We start from the raw sequence: 17,377 nt of genomic DNA, 5'->3' as shown, positions 1-17,377 counted from the left end.
CTGGCTGGGCCGAAAGAATCATCTTCAATGTATCTTTTGCATATCTTCAGTTATGTGCATTTCACGTTTCAAAGTTTTGGAAGTGTTTTGGTATCTCTGGTTACTCTGGCATTAATTTTTCTTTGACCCCTTTGTTGCTGTCCCTGAATCAGATCACGTACATTAGGGTGAGATTAGGGAACATAGATTAAAGGCCTCTCCTGTTCCATAAGTAACCATCTGATACAAGGGTTCTCTTTAAATGTTTAGAGTTTAGATGACCTAAAACCAACCATAACTGCTCAATATCTGGGCAACTGGGGGAGTATTCACTTGATCTCTTGGCTTATTAAAAACTATGGGGGAGCTCAAAAGTCGCAGAAAAGTTGGCAAGGTAACTTCAAGTGGAATGCATATGCTATTATACAAATTGATTAATTACAAATCTCTTGTAAAGACACAATTAGAAATATATCCCAAGGAGAATTCTAGACTCAACAAATGATAACAAATATAAATGCTAGATCACTTTGGCCTTTGGTCTGGCATCTGCAAGAGGAAATTATACACTAAACAAGTTTAAGTTTTATTTGACTTTAAACTTTTCTACAATCTTATTCAAATATGGAGGGTCTGATAACTGCATTCATTTTAAAATGAATCGCTTCAATCTGAAAAAGTTCCCAAAAGAAAATATATTGAACCAAAACTATTTATCTCCTCTCCTGGATAGGGGGAACCCATTCTTGCCAAATGTCTTAACGTCTATTAAGTTTAGAGCTAGAGTGATCTGAGGAGGGGTCTCAAATATTGTCTATCTTATCTCTAAAAAAAAAAAAAAAAAAAAAAAAAGAATCTGTTATTCCTTCCTCCAAATGACAGAAACATGATTTAATTGAATACTTCTTCAAAACTCTATATTAGATATTCATAAGTTAGAGAGGACAAAATCCTAGTCCAAGCAACCTATGAATCAGAAACACACAAAATATTTTTTCTTTGTTTCTTCTGTGTTGTTTGGAAAATTGTCATCTGTAAAAGAAAAATACTGTTTAGTTAATGTCAAATATAGTTAATATTTGTTTACATCCGGAAGTACAACAAAGTTCCCATGGTCTTTGATCTTGTTTCTGTCACTCAACACAATGGACAAATATATCTCTTTGTGGCAAAATACTCTGCAGCAAAGGTGGCAATGAGCACCAGTCTATCTTAGAAACACTGGCAACCAGGCTCTTTATCATGAGAAGGATGATACTGTCCTAACAAGAAAATCTGTCCTGTGGCATATTACAGGCTTGCCTATTATCCTGACAATAGATGCATGTCGCCACCCCAGCAAGAAGAGGCAAAAGCAGATAAATATGAAAGTGCCACTGCTGAAGACTGAGATTCAGTGAGCTAGTATGAGGAGCCCACAAACCTGGCAGTTTCTCTTAGGGAAAAATTTACGTGGTCTTGAAAACCTCAAAGAATTCTTCCAAAATTTTCTTTTTACCTGGACAACACTGAAATTCAGATAGAGGTTCATAATCCTTTTCTTGCTCACATTATCACTAATGTTGACCTTGCAAAAATGTCCTCATAGATGGAAGAATAAAGGAAATGACTTGGCATGCATTTAATTTGAAGATTCTTGGAGAATTACAGGTTTCTTGACAAGAGCCCAGACAAGTCTTGGCCACTCTGATCATATCTGCTACCTCATGACTGGGTAAGTCAGCACGCGTGGAAACTAAAATAAAAAGTTTAAGTGTCAAAGAGGATAGACAGGCTACAGTGCTTTACCATTCTATAATTTTCACTTCTTATTCAAGCCACGAATGGCAGGCTTCTCGATTATGTACTTCAAAGCCAAATTCAGGTTAATTTTTCATTTCCTTTGTACATTTTTCTTATTTTTATTTTCATAAATTATATACTCCACAATGAGAAGTGACATAATTTTTTGCAAAGATGGTTTCATCTTGTATGAGAAGGAAATTAATTTCCAGTGCAATAAAATAAATTGTACATCCTGATGACAAAACTTCCGTGACTATTGATTACTTGACTTTTCCCAAGAATGCCCCACTTTTATGCTATTTTTGGCTGTGTTAATCAGGGGAGAAAGGACTGTGGAATGAGAAACAGGAGACCCCGCACATCCTGAGAGACAAGACGTTCTACTCCCAGCATCCTGTGAGATCTCATGCCCTTGGGTTTCCAGGTGGGATCCCAGGATCTGAGAGCTCAAGCCCAGAACTCTAACTGTAGTTTCCTGAACACACCATGCAGTTTCGTGGCTCCATGGCTGTGTTCACAGCGTTGTGTCCTTCTGGCATACCCACCCCACTCCCTTTCCTTGGCTGACTCATATCATTCCTGAAGTTACAGGGGAGGTGTCATCGTGTCAGAGGCCTTCCCAGAGCTCCCAGGTTACTGGCTCTCATGGCACTGTGGCTGTCTGAATGTTTTTGTTTATTTTTTAAAATATATTTTATTCATTTTTTACAGAGAGGAAGGGAGAGGGAGAAAGGGTTAGAAACATTGATGAGAGAGAAACATCAATCAGCTGCCTCCTGCACACTCCCTACTGGGGATGTGCCCACAACCAAGGTACATGCCCTTGACCAGAATCGAACCTGGGACCCTTGAGTCCACAGGCCGATGCTCCATCCACTGAGCCAAACCAGTTAGGGCTGTCTGAATGTTTTAACATCTACCATCTTATATTGAAATTACCAGCTTAAGTACCTATTTCCTTTACCAGACAAATAGAAAAAGAAAAATAGCAATTTTACAGTGGAAAACCCTGACAAACGGCACTTTAATCAAGTAAGCAAAGTAGTGTCACCAGTAACGGGACAAACAGAAACATGTGCCTCCTGAGATCTAGTGAGAAGGACACAACAGCACTTCTGTGATATACCTGCCTAAGTGTATATCTTAATTCGATTATGAGGAACCGCCAGACAAACCTAAGTTGAAGGACAATTGACAAAATAAACGGCCTGTCTTAAAAATATAAAGGCTGTGATCAACAAAGAAAGACTGAAAAACTGTTCTAGACCACAGGAGACCGCAAGGACATGAAAACCAAAGGGAATATGTGATTCTGAATTAGGGTCTGGACCGGGAAAAACAATTTTTTTCTTTTGCTATAAAAGGTATTAGTAGGAAAATCAGCAAAATTGGAAAGGTTTGTAGATTAGTCAATAGTACTATATCACTGTTAACTCCCTGCACTGTGGTTACATAAAAGAATGTTGTGGTGTTGTCTTTAGGAAATACATGCTTAAATATTGTTAGCAACTTTCTGCAATGGTTCACAGAAAAATAATTAGAGAGTAAAGAGAGAGAGAAAAAACACAATAAACTAACCATAATAAAATGTTAACATTTGGGGAATTGGTGAAATTATATGGACATTCTTCATACTATTTTTACAACTTTTATATAAGTTTTAAGTTACATCAAGATAAGTTTAAAATTTTTAATTATAAAACCTAAAGGAAAAGGTCCTTTTAGATAAGAATAATAAAGTACGGGTTTTGAAATGTGTCCACTATGCTCAGGGTAGATGAGAAAATCTAAAGTAATTACTTTTAAAGTGAAATCAGTGGTTACACAGAGTGCTAATTGGAAGTTGGCACAATTCCAGGTTACCGACACTATCTCCCAAATTAACCCAACAAACTGGTCAGCAGAGCAGTAGGAGGTATTTTCTTCATTGTGTTGTCATAAATGAGAAGCAAGAGCACTGCATATAATGCCAAGCTACCTACCTGCTTTACAAATAAATATTTTTCACACAGGCTTTACAAACTAAAAGACCCACCTCCACCTTAAAGGCAATCATCCTACAAGTACCCTACACAAAACATAAGGGACAATACATTGTACTAGGATTATAATTTGCAGTCTACTGATGCTCTCTGCCAGCAGCGGTATCATCTCTGTGGGGCTGGTCATTACAGAGATATGGCATCTCTATGACAAGATTAGGTTAACTGTGTGAGAAGAATAAGACTTGTGCCTGTCCATCATCAGGAAGTTGAGCACGATATTTGGGGAACATGCACACACAGAGGTAAGTCATGGGACCAGGCATAACGTGGAGGCTAGTGAGGGATGTGGGAACTGCAAGGGATCACAAGGGAGCTCTCTATAAAGGCTCCATGGCATGAAAGGAATTAACTTACTGGCCCACAGGAGATACTTACAGGAAAGCAGATTTCAACCCAACACAGAAAACAACTTCTAACAGAGCTCTCCACCAATAGAACAGGTGGCCTTGTGAAGTAGTGAGCCTCTTACCTGAATATATTCAAGCACACCTAAGATATACTCTCCAAGTACTACAAGGACGCAAGTTTCTTACATCATCTAGGTTCAATCTAGAAACAACGAAAGTCCGTTTTCTCAATGGCAGCATCCCTGGCCTCTATCCACTAGATATCATAGCACTCCCCACTCCGTTTTGGCAGCCAAAAATGTCTCCAGTTTTGCCTCAGCTGAGGCACTCCTACCAGCAAACTCCTCTGAATCTATGTGTTAAGTGAAATACTACAGTATTTCAGAGGGCCTAAGGTAGCCAGAGAAGGACTTTTGGAGAAGGTAAGATTTGAGATAAGTCTTGGAGTAAAACAAGTCTGAAGAAGGGTGGAGGAAACAGTAAGCTTTCTTTGCGTAGGGATGGTATGAGTCCAGATGTGGAGGAAGTGGGAAAGAACAGGCTATAGCGAGATCATTGGGAAGCCAGTTGGCTAAGCAGAAGGGTTCAATAGTAGATATGGCTAGAAGTATTTGTTAAGTTGTAACGTGTTGAAGGAATTTCCAATCAAAGTAAAAGTTGCTTAGGTTGGCATCTCCACCTATCCAAGCCATAGGAAAGTTAATGTTGAATGAAAACATGAAAGATACAATGTTCTGGGAGAATGGTGGGGTGCTGCAGAGTTAGGCAATATACCATAGTACCTACTCCTCCATTTTCAGAAATGAAAGTTTGCTTTCTTATCTGCCAATGTTCTTTCTATCTGAATGACGCATCTGACTCGTATTTTCAAGTCTACTTTAAAGAGAGGCTGAAAGTATGTGTGTAGGGGCAGGGGGTATAGTACTCCCAAGCACTGAACTAAAATGCATCATATTTCCTGAAAAATGGTAGAATGTTAACATTCTTCAATAGTCAAGCAACACACACATGCAAAGAAGGTGGGAATTTGCAATCGTGTGGATGACCAGCACTTCAGCCTCGATTCTGTTTGGTTCTATATTTCCAAATCCGGACCTCAAGAGGGTTTCTCAAGTCACGCTTGAGTATGAGAGAACTGGGCTGCAGCATGACGGTGGCAGAGTTTGGTCAGGGCTAGTGTTAGCCTTGAGAACCAAGCTAGTTTTAGAGGTTCGATTCTCCTCTTGGTGTGGGCTCAGAAGTACCTAGAAAAGCTCTGGAAGGACTCGGGCTCGGAGGCTCTGTTGGACTCTTGAAGGCTCTACCAAGGACACTTGTAGTGCACTTCCAGTGGAGAGGCATTGGCTGGCCTGGCAGTGCAGCGAGGCGGGCAATTCACACCCTATGTCCATCCAAGAGGCTCCGGAAGTCTGAGAACGCCAGGGATTCCCCCGGTGGTTAGAAGCTGAGGTTGGCTGGCCCCTTCGTTTGTGCGCACTCAACACCTTTCTGCTGATTCCACTCTCTTGCTGTTTAGAAAAATAACAATCTATTTGAGCAGTTATTGAGGAACAGGAGACTACAGGTTTTCTGTAAGAAACATACCGAACCACTTCCTCGCCAAGCAAATGAACCTTTTCTAATTCTTCCCTGCATTCCAAAAAACGTCTGCAATGGCACTTCCCATTGACCTCGGCCTGGCTCTTTTTGGGGTATAATCCCCATTACTATCTAGAATCATCTACTGTTGCCACTTTATCTTTCAGGAGGATGCGAAGCCACTCTATTCACTTTTAAAATGTAGGCTCACATGGTGCCTGAGGTTCCAACAGTAGGCACTCAAATAGGCCAAGACACTGCAGGTCCCCTCAATAACACAGGTCCCTCCTCCTGTCCCTGCAGGGGTGGGTGGGCAGAGGAAGGAGTGAGACCCAGCCATCAGCTCCTCTACCTGGGCTATGGGAGCAGCATGAATGCACTGGCACATTCACCCCATGGAACACTCCACAGTGACACAGGATGGACAAACAAACAAACAAACAAAATTTAGGCTCACATTCAAAATAGAATATTTTTATTTTTAAAAATGGAGAAAAAGAGACCAAAATATTTACATTTAGAGGAGATTTAAAATAAAAGCATTACAAATGCAAATGAGTTTGTACAAATGAAGAGCTTTCAATCCAGGCTTCCTGCTGAGCCAGCCACAAACCGGCAGCACCTTCTGCCGAGCATCTCCCATTAAATGGAGAAGCTTTCTGGGGGCTAAGAGAAAGTTATTAAGAGTGTGAGCTTTGGCTATTATTTCACAATTGAGTTACCCTCTATCCCAAGGGCAACATTTTGCAGCTGTTTGCAGTGAGTCAGTACTTTCTTTTCATTCTCTGCTTTTTAAATTCTTTTTCTCTTCTATTTGGGTAAATTACCCTTTACATTTTTGCCTGTGACTAGAGGCATAAGAACAAAGTTTGAGTCTGCCTTTTAAAAGGCAAAAGTGAAAACAGCAGTCGTGATGTTAATTCATTGAAATGAAAGTTACAAAATGATCAACAGATAAGGCATACACAAAATAAGCAGCAATGCTACTTCGAGGTGACTGAAAACACTTTTCAGGGGGCGTTTAGTGGTTATGTTTACACTTAGTCTCATAGCATACATTTCTGTCCCCTAGAATTAGCAATATTTGTCAAAGATATTTAGTACTCTTGACTTGGGGTGGCGAATACACAGTACAGTGTAGAGATGATGGGTTGTAGATTTGTGCACCTGAAACCTGTATAATCTTGTTAACCAGTGTCACCCCGATAAATTCAATAAAAAGGGAGAAAATTCTTGGTATAATCTACGCCATGCTACAAATTAGACCCATCCCAAGAGTGAGTGTTTCTCACATGCTTGCGATTGTACAGACCCATGGTTGTCAAAGCAGGGTCCCTGGACTGAGCAGCATCAGGGGGAACCTGTTAGAAATGCATATTTTCGGGTCCTACCCCAGATTCAAGGAATCAGGATTCTGAGGGAGGGCCAGGTGTCCTTGTTCTAAGAAGCCCTTCGGGGGATTCTGACACTCAGGTTTGTAGTGGCTCAGAAGGCTCCCGGGCTAGGTGTTGGAATCTACTTCCTGTGTGCTCTCTTCGTCTCACTCTCTTCCCCAGTAAAACTGAGAAATTATGGTAACTAATCTTATAGAAGGGCTGTGAGGAAGAAGGTCGTTAATAAACATGTTTATAGTGGCTGCCTGGGATGGCGGTGGGAGCAGTGGTTGTCTGCAAGCAGGTGGAAAGGAACTTTGGAGTGATGGAAATGTTCTAAAACTGAACTGTAGTGATGGTTGCATGACGATAAATTTACTAAAAATAATAGAAGTATAATTTACAAGGGGCGAATGTGATTGTCTATAAAATATACTTTAATAAAACATACAAAGGTTTAGAAGAGTGCCTAATCAGTTAATCCACTCTTACCAGTTAAGCCATTCAAACAGGTATCAAATCGCACTTTCTAAAAGAAACTAATCTCCAAAGTGTGAGGGTCTTATTCTCCTTTGATGTCTTGAGTGGAATCTGTGCTGTTAGTAACTCAAAAATAAATTAGGCCTACGGCTATCATTATTATGAAGATTTTACAGATGGAAAATGATATCCCATAGAGTACAGTAATACATCAATGGCAAAAAGGTATGTAACCAATTCAGTTACGTCACTCCCTAGATTTAACTTTCCTTTTAGAAAATGTCGGATGTGTATATTTGCTCCCATTCATAATAGCAGGCTTCATTAGTGCCATCTCCATTTCAATGAGCAATGAGGCATCATACACTGCATTGACTATGATACTGGCAAGAACAGTGATACAAGGCAAAATACAGAAAAAGATAGAGGTGGCCTTGAAACCCATATTTTAGTGCCAGATTTTATATGTAAATAGGTATTTAATAAAATTCATTGATTTTGCTGACAATTGACAATGTTGAACTTTCCCTGAGCTCTGTCCTTCAGGAAAACAGAGATGATTGCAGAATCCGTCGCTCTTCTGTGTCTGGTCAATGGCTAAAGGGAGGAAGCCACTCGCCCGTTATGACTTAGACAAGACTGTCCACTCTTCCTCGTGAATCCCACACGACTCAGGATCACTCCCCTTGTGTACCTGCCTCTATAAAACCCAAGCCCCTCCTTTTGAGCCCTTCCTCATTAACAACTGTTCTCCTTCTTGCAATGGCCTGGATAAAATATCTCCTCAACTGTCCAGGGCATTTTGTTTTTGACACAATAAATATAATGAACAAGTCTGGCTGGCCTTTCTATCCGCTCTTGGCTAACAATGTTACTTTAAACTGCAGGTATTACTCCTAGAGTACACGAAGGAGGGGTAAAATTAGTTTGCACGTACAACTACCTACAACTGATCACGTAGGGCAGAGGTGGACACTCTGTTTTCTATAAAGGGCCAGATAAATAGTAAGTATTTTCGGTTTCGCATGTCATATGGTGTCTGTCACTACTCAGCTCTGCCACAGTAGTGTGAAAGCAGCCACAGATAAAACATAATTGAATGGGTGTGATTGTATTCCAATAAAACTTTATTTACAAAGCAAGTGCTGGGCTGTTGTTTACCCCTGAACTAGAGCACTGTCTCTCAAAGGTATTCCAAAGAACACTACTTTTAGGGCTTATTAATAGGTCCTAGAAAAACAAGAAGATGGGGGATAAAAAGGTGTCCCGTGATAAAACAGATTTGGGAAAATTGGGAAACAGGTTTCCTCACTACAGTCCTTCTCAGCAATTTTAAAATGCTAATATGCACTGTAAATCTCCATGAGATAACCCTTGCAATATTTTTCAAAAACTCAAATCAGAGTTACTGTTTCTTTCTTTTTTTTTTAATATGTATTTTATTGAGTTTTTACAGAGAGGAAGGGAGAGGACTAGAGAGTTAGAAACATTAATGAGATTGATCAGCTGCCTCCTGCACACCCCCCACTGGGGTGTGACGGCAACCAAGGTACATGCCCCTGACCGGAATCGAACCCGGGACCCTTCAGTCTGCAGACCGATGCTCTATCCACTGAGCCAAACTGGTCAGGGCCAGAGTTACTGTTCCTTAAAAGTAGTTTTTAATTGATAGAATTAGTTAACTAACATATTTTTTTAATTTTAACTATATTTTAAAAGTACCTACGTATTTGAAACATCTGGGTGGGGTCACCTTTCTAAAATGTATTACAAAATTCATAAAAGACATGATTTAGCTTATTCTAGTTGAAACAGGTCCTCATAAGTAACCTGGACCTGTATTTCCTATAAGATCATAGTTTTCTGGTGTTTTTGTGTTTTTAATTAGTAAAGACTAAGAAGTCCTGATTCAACCTTCAAAGTTTGTTTCTAAAACAAATTAGTATCCTAATACGTATCATTTTAACCTTTTTTCATGTCAATACAGTTCATATTGCATTTTTCCATGTTAATAAACACTGACCTAATCATAATTTTAATGGCTTTATATTAATATTCTACCATATGGAATACCATAATTTCTTTAATCAAACTCCTGTTGATGGACAGTCTGGCAGTTTTTAATTATTTTGCTAATATAAACAACACTGTGGTAAATATCACGGACATATATCTTCGGGAACTCATCCAATTAATTCCCATGGTGGACTTGTCTCAGTCCTTTCCCACTGAAGTCATCCTAGGTGGCAGTATATATAGCCTCATATAAGCCCCACCTCTATCCCTGGTGCTGGCTGATGGAACTAGAGGGCAGCAAACCTGGATTATGCAGTGACCACAAAACAACTAGATAAAGTGGGCCAGTTAATCGGGGGAAACGGAGACATATGTAAAACTTTAGACAATAAAGAAAAAAAGAAAAAAATGGGCCAGTCAAGCTTTCCTCTCTTGGGAATGAGGCAATTTCCAGCGAGAGCATGACTTGGAGAATGGCTGATAGGTGTCAATGTGAAGTCCTCAGGTACAGGGCAGACCGCAGCCTGTAGAGGAAGTGAAAGCCAGGGGAGAATGGAGGTGCCCAGACCTGTCAGTGGTGGTGCCCGGAGTGAGCATCCAAGAGCTGCTCTCTATGGGCCTCCGGGTCACGGCTGCACCATCAGAGAGCCCTGAGGTTAAGTCCTGTTTCTGGGACTGGCTATGTACCTGGGAAGATGACTTAATATCTGTACATCTCCAGTCCTTCATCTCAAAAATACAAACAGTAACAATATTTACTTCGTGAGCTTAAATGAGAAGATAATCTAAAATGCTTCACACATATTAAGTGCTCAATATATATATTAGCTCTCATAATTTTATGGTATTATTATTATCATCTGAGTCACCTTGGATCCAAAAACCACCGTTCCTCTCCCTCTGCCTGTAGTTCTCCGACCCCTGCTACCTTTTGGTGACATCACCCACTTCTACTCAAAGTCTACATATGCCTGAATATCTATAGGAAGAAAAAGAAAAATGCAAACATCTCACTGATCTCAATAACCTCAGGCTTTTATCCCTAGGAGAGTAAACAGAATGTTTAGAAGATGGGAGTGCAGGAGTGATCACAATACATCAAACGCTTTAGGTGTGTGTTGATGAGCTCTTCTATTTCTTCCTTAGGAGTTTTCTATTTGGGGAGGACATAATCCCATAAAGCATCTGAGTACTTTCCTTAGGATGGGTCAAAGTGCCAGGGGTTTCAGGAGGACGTCGATCAGTTCCTGCAGACCACTGTGTAGTTGCTAATGACTTAAAATAGGGCCACAGTTCTTACAGTTTCAGCATTAGGATCATAAACACAAACGACCACCTGAGACCACAGAGGACCGGATATGAGCTACTTATAGTAAAACTAAGCCAGAGACAAGAATAGCAGGAAAGCTGCCTATTTTCTTGTAGTGAGGTCCTTTGAAGTAAACTATTTATTAAACATTATATTACAGTGCCTGAAACAAAAATCTTTGAAGGCACTTATCCTACTCTGCACAGTGGCCCACTGCTAACGAGTTGCTTCCTTTTCCTCTTAGGTTTTGTTTTTTCATTTGTGAAACCTGGATTGTTTTCCTCCATCTATGAAACTAGCTGGCACAAAGCTCTACTTCTGGCAATCATGGTGATCAATAGAAAGAGCATTAAAAACATATACCAATCCATCACTTTCTCATCATCACTACATAAGAAAATGTGCTATTAAAAGTTGCTATATAAATAAGTTCAACAACTTCTTCAAATACTAGGTTACAGGAAATGACAAAATAAAAGAACTAGTAATGACAAGAACTCAAACAATAGGATGCATGCTTTGTTTCAGCTAGCATTCTTCTACTTATCAATTCATAAATCCCTTAGGTATTCCAATAACAGGCACATCTTAAAGAAATGTTCCAGAGAAGAGCAAAAGGGCAATATAGTTTGTTTCTCTAAAGCAATCATTAAAGTAAGAGTCTTCAACCTGGAGCAGGAGCAGTGAGAGGAACTCGCAGTAGGCCAGCACCTGGATAATGTCTCCAATGATATGGCAGACCCTGGCCAGCTCACAAAAGGTGCCAGGCTCAGTGTGTGCAGAGAGGAGAAAGGACAGCGGCATTGCTGGACATAGGACTTGGTCTGTCTCCATGTGGCTGGGAACGGCAGGAAGCTTTTTAAAATCTAGAAATACATCAAAGGGCTAATGCAGATTAAGCTCTGCTCCTTTTTTTCTAAAAGGCTCACTCTTGTTCCTAATATAAAGACTTAGATGGTATTTCTTTAGATCATAAAGCAAGTTGTACTTTTAATGATGGATTAAAAATTATAAAAGTGAAAAATGGCTTGTTCTTACCATTCTTTTCTTTCTTTCTTTTTTTTTTTAAAGTGATGAATGCAGGAAAAGACAAGTCTAGGCCAAATTCATCTCTTGCTGACCTTCAGGGGTATTGAGTAAGCCAAGTATGATGTTAGTACAAAGTCAAATTTGGATAATGTAATCACTTTTTGTTAATTCCAGCATTAGAAACATTAGATAATAGAATAGCACCTAATGTATGTAACTTTAAAAAGAGTAGGAAACTTCACTCCAAAAAAGTGAAAGGTAAAATAAACTTATGTGAAAACTGGTATTTTGAAATAGAAAAGCTTGCTAATGTCAACAGAGTAACTATTACTAAATCGATGAACACTTTCACAAAGGAAAAAGGAGTCCACTGGGCTCCTTAAGTAGACTAGACCCTCAAACCTTCCTACATCTGCACTCGTCCTTGCAGACCGTCCCTCCAGCCTAGAGAGGTAGCTTTCTTCCTGGCCGCCAGGAGCCACTACACCTGAACCCTGGACCCGTTCTTTCTCCCGGACCCTGCTTCATCTTTTTCTCCTTTCCATACGCGCCTTCTCTTCAGCCTAAAAACAGGCGTGAGTCATTCCCAGTGAGAAAACAAATTCTCCCTCGACTCCACATCCCTTCTGGTTCTCCTGCCTTCCCTCCCACCGCCCGGTCCTTGGTCTCCATGACCACACTTCCGTGCCCACCAAGCCTGCTGCAGGGCAGCCGTCCTCCCCACCACTGCACCCAGCCGACATCCATGTTAGCTACCGCAGGGAAAAGGACTGTTTCAGAAAGGTTCCTATTAGAATGAAGAAAGAGAACAAGTCACACAGAGTGAGTCAGACGCTCGAGATCTAAATTAGATGCCCTTAGGAAACAGCTGTGGCCACTAGAAAGCTCCCAGGATCATGTCCCATGAAGGTAAACAACTTCACTCCTGGGTGCAACACTAGTTAAATTTATTTTGAGGTTACTCTGTGCCAGGAACTATACTAAGTGCCATGTATGCATTCTCTCATTTAATTCTCACAACAGCAGTAATGTAGGTGGTATTACTCTCATGTGACAGACCAGGAAACTAGGCTTAGAGAGAGTTAAGTGAGACTAAGATCAAATAGACAATAAATGTCTGCCTCACTTTAAAGCATGTGCCCTTAGTCATTACCCTAAAAAGGCTATTAAAAATAGCCTTTACTTGTACAATAGTTTTTATATTTAAGCAAAATTAAGTGGAAGATACAAAATTTTCTATATACCCCTTACCTCCACACATACACAACCTCCCCCGTTATCAACATGTAAATTACTTTTTATATAAATAACTGAAGTAATAACTATAAAACCCAAAAAGAAATTCAATAAAGGAAGCAAGATCTTTACATTTGTGGAAAGAGACTTAAGACCAAAAAAAGGGGGGGGCTCTTATTTTTTAAAAGGGAGAATAAAGTGACAAACGTCAGAATACACAGTTTGCATCCTCCCTCTTATCCAATTTCCTCCCCCATCCCAACCAGCACTCAGCATCCTCGGTTTGCTATGAGGAGCTAAGCAAGGTTATTTTGTGGACATATGAATTCGTGCTCACGACACTGCGTACACCAGCTGGCTGCCATTGGATGCGTATTTGTGATTTACACTTTTGTCCTATTGAACTTGGTCCATTTTCCCAGCACCTAGAACATTGTTTGGCACATTGTATGCTCCCAACAGATACTTGTTGAATGAATGAAAGAAGGAATGCATAAAGGAATGAGTAAATGGATCACAACTTCATGTCTATGCAAAATAGTAATGGTGCATAAACAAGGGCTTTTCCTCCCCGGCTTCTGCTAATTTTGAACTAGTGACTTGAAAATATGCTGAACATGTTTTTCCTTCTACACAACATTAGTGCTAATTAAATACAGTGTCAGTTATTATATCCCTTACAAACACACGTAGGCGGTCTACAGGATTAATACTAAATGACTATGGAATTAAAGCACTAGTATTTGAAGCTTTGACAAATATTTTCACTACCTGAGTTTCCAAAGCAAAATGTCAGTTCATAAGCAACAAGAGGAAACTGCCCAATAATATGCAAATTATTATTTGGTTTTAAATCTCAAAATGCTATAAGATGCCTATTAAAAAATTATACAAACAGCATTAACTTTCTCGATGCTGATTATTTCTTTTTCTCTCTTTATGTAATGACCTTCCTGCACAGTATGTGCTAGCATAAAAAAATAAAAAGCCTAGGGGAATGAAAGGAACTGCTTGCTTAATATCAAAACATTTGATTTGAGAAAGGAGGGGACAACAATGTAGTAGAAAACATGCAATAATTAAAATGATGTGCTTTGTTTTTTCATTAAGGCTATATTTGCTTAAAAAAACACACAACTAATACATAGTTTTGGCTAATTTTGCATTAATTATGAGCTCTAGAGAAGAGGACTCTTAATAGAGAGTATTTAAAACAAGCCCCTTCTTTACACCCACTGGATGGCTAGAATTTAAAAGATCGACACCAGATGTTAACTAGATTTATTGCAGTGAACACTTTGCAATATGTACAGATATTGAACTATTAGGTTGTACACCTGAAATTAATATAATGTTATATGTCAATTATACTCCCATTTAAAAAAGGGATAATAACATGTTGATGAAAATATAGAAAAATTAAACCACTCACACATTGCTGAGTGGGAATGTAAAATGGTATAGCTTCTTTGGAAAGCAGTCTGGAAGTTTTCTATAAAGTTAAACATAGAGTTGCCATATGACTCGGAAATCCTACATGTAGGTAAGGAAAAAAGAAAATATATGTCCACACAAAAATATATACAATAATGTTCAATGGCAGCATTATTTATAATAGCTAAAAAAATAGAAACAACTCAAATGTCCATAGTGAAGAAAGGATAAACAAACTGTGGTATATCCATACAATGGAATAATATTTGGCAAAAAACAACAACAAAAAATGAAGTACTGATGCTACAAGATAGAGGAAACTTTGAAAACATGATGCTAAGTGAAAGAAGCCAGTCACAAAAGATCACATATTGTGTTTTTGTTTCTAGGAAATGTTCAGAATATATATAAAGACAGAAAATAGATGAGTAGCTGGCAGGTTTGAAGGAAAATGGGGAGTGACCACTAATGGGTACAATGCTGCTTTGAGGGTGTGTGTGATGAAAATGCTCTAAAACTAACTGTGGTAATGGCTGCACAGCTCTGCACGGACACCATTGAATTGTACACTGTATATGGGTGACTTGTGTGAAATGTGAAGTTTAACCCAATAAAGTTGCTTTTTGAAAAGATCGTAGAGGCAGCCATTTGAAAATTCTCTATGAATCAAGCAGTTAAAGTACTCTGGCCACTGGCAAAAGGTAAAAATGGGAAGTATAAATATGCAAAAATACCTACAAGACCAACAACAAAAATAACAATGTTGCAATAAATTTAAGGATATTACTTCCATGGGCTAATACTCAGCATTATATAGTAGGCAGGATGCTAATTATTCCAGTCAAAAATAACTATTTTTTCATACATAAAAGAAAAATGTGAGTTTTTAACTTAGAAATTCTACTTAAAAAATCAAATTAACTTATTTGCATTTGAAATTGAAGAACAAAAGAGGTTTCCTTTCTAACAGTTTCGACCTATTTTAGACAGATATTTATTAAATATTTATTAAAATGCTTTGGCTCGAAATAATACTATAGACACCAGAAAGAAAACAAATATGAGCAATTCAATTCTATACCTTCTGTTCAATAAAACTCGCTTCTTCGTGGCAGGTGGTACAGAGAACTCTACCCAGGGGGTTAATCAAAATTCCCTTAGAATAATTGGAAAGCATCTGCATTCGCCCCCCACCCCCAGAAACCACAAAAAGTCACAGTAAGCAGAACATATAATCTTGATTATTAGCACTGAGCCTGTGGCAGCACAATGTGCTGCCCCCAGAAATTAAGTGACAGGACACAGTATCATTGTGTGATAAGCCAGTGATGTCTCCCCAAACGAGACTGGAAAAACTCAAGGAAATCAAAAGATAGACAATGATAATAAGTTGCACGTGTGATGTTTTGCTGCTGTTGTGAAGCAAACTGTACACACATTGTGACAAATGTAATCATTCTCAGAGCAGGATGGTGCTGGGAAAGACCTCAGGGGTCACTGACCCCAACCTTTCATTCTACAACAAAGAAAAGGGGGGCTTAGGAAGGTCACACAACCAGTTTAAAGCATTACTGGGACTAGAAATGAGATCTTCCAGGTTCTTGGGACGAAATATTTTTCCTGTCTGGGTATAAGCACTACAGCGGGAGTTACCTAAGAAAAGGAAAATCCTTAGGAACTTCTGAGAGCTCCGCTTGTGAAACTCCACAGAGACGTGCTGTCACTAACCATCTGTGGAAGTCCACGACCAGAGAGTTTGGGGACACTGGCACTTCCAATCGAATGCCCCGCGTGCCAGCCTCAGGGAGGCAGGACCACAGTTCTCTCTAGTTTGGGTCTGGAGCTGGCGCTTAGGCGGTGCGGCTGACCAGCTGCAGGGGTCCTGCTGAGGGAAGACAAGGGGCGGAGGCTCAGAAGAGGGAGGCAAGGAGGTGACGCGGGAGGTGCTCTTGTCTCACCAGGTTTCCCTGGGCACAGGTTACCACACACACCGGACTAGTTTGGGGAGCATTTTGACTAACTAGCTTCCTAATTATTCTGATGCCACCATTCAGCCAATGTTCTGGAGAGAAGACTTAAAGACTTGGTCCCTGGAAGCACGTTCCTCACTCCAAGTTAATAAAGGCAAGCTCTGGTTTGGACGACAGTCTGTGAGCTTAGTTACTGTCCGTTGGTTCCCTTGGATCTGATTATTTCCAGGTTGTTTGTGTATTAATCATCTTTTTTCTTTTTTTTAAATTTTCTGTATCTTATACTGTTTTGACATCTTCGGCGCTTACAGACCTGGGGAAAGACTGCCTCTCCTAGGGCTTGTAAAGACAGGGAAGAGCTTACTTGGGAGCTCAGCTTTAGTAGTTAAGCTAAACACCCCCTTTATCGAGCTCACACACCACGCCACGATTTCTCTTGCCCTGATCTTTTCAGGGCCAGGCACCAGACACCTAGAGGCCTTCCCTCCAGCCCAGTGATGGGCAACCTTTTGAGCTTGGTGTGTCAAACTTCGCCAAAAAACTGAGCATAACTCGGGTAGTGTGTCACTTCGAGGAAAAAACATTATTTCGCAAATGTTTCATCCTCAGGAGCAGCAAATGTTCCATCCTCGGCATGCGGCCGCCTCAGCGGCCGCGTGTCATCAGAAATGGCTACACGTGTCAGTGCTGACACGCGTGTCATAGGTTCGCCATCACTGCTCCAGCCCAAAGCCCACCGACATTAATCAAACTTGACAATCCTACCCTGCCATACCCTGCCTTTCCTTCGGAAACC

The 17,377-nt window shown here is 40.0% G+C and overlaps 1 protein-coding gene and 1 long non-coding RNA gene across 7 annotated transcripts in view; one reads left to right on the top strand and one right to left on the bottom strand.

Moving 5' to 3' along the window:
• The window catches only part of PCCA (propionyl-CoA carboxylase subunit alpha), a 381,582-nt gene that overhangs the window by 27,094 nt on the left and 337,111 nt on the right, over positions 1-17,377 (bottom strand). Inside the window, exon 22 of one of the 6 annotated variants that reach the window (XM_054719915.1) lies at positions 1,597-1,714. The exons of the other annotated variants lie outside the window; for them this stretch is intronic. Within the exon in view, the coding sequence (XP_054575890.1) occupies positions 1,679-1,714 (36 nt within the window). The 3' untranslated portion in view covers positions 1,597-1,678. Of the gene's footprint in view, positions 1-1,596; positions 1,715-17,377 lie in introns of those variants that run through there. 6 annotated transcript variants of the gene reach the window in all.
• Positions 3,795-8,421, top strand: LOC129149962 (uncharacterized). The gene is made up of 2 exons (XR_008556765.1): positions 3,795-4,051; positions 8,134-8,421. It is a non-coding gene; the product is annotated as an uncharacterized LOC129149962 (long non-coding RNA).

Source organism: Eptesicus fuscus, chromosome 8 (assembly GCF_027574615.1).
Source record: "Eptesicus fuscus isolate TK198812 chromosome 8, DD_ASM_mEF_20220401, whole genome shotgun sequence".
Lineage (NCBI taxonomy): Eukaryota > Metazoa > Chordata > Mammalia > Chiroptera > Vespertilionidae > Eptesicus > Eptesicus fuscus.
Note: the sequence above shows the minus strand (reverse complement) of the source record. Positions and strands in the feature narration are given on the sequence as shown.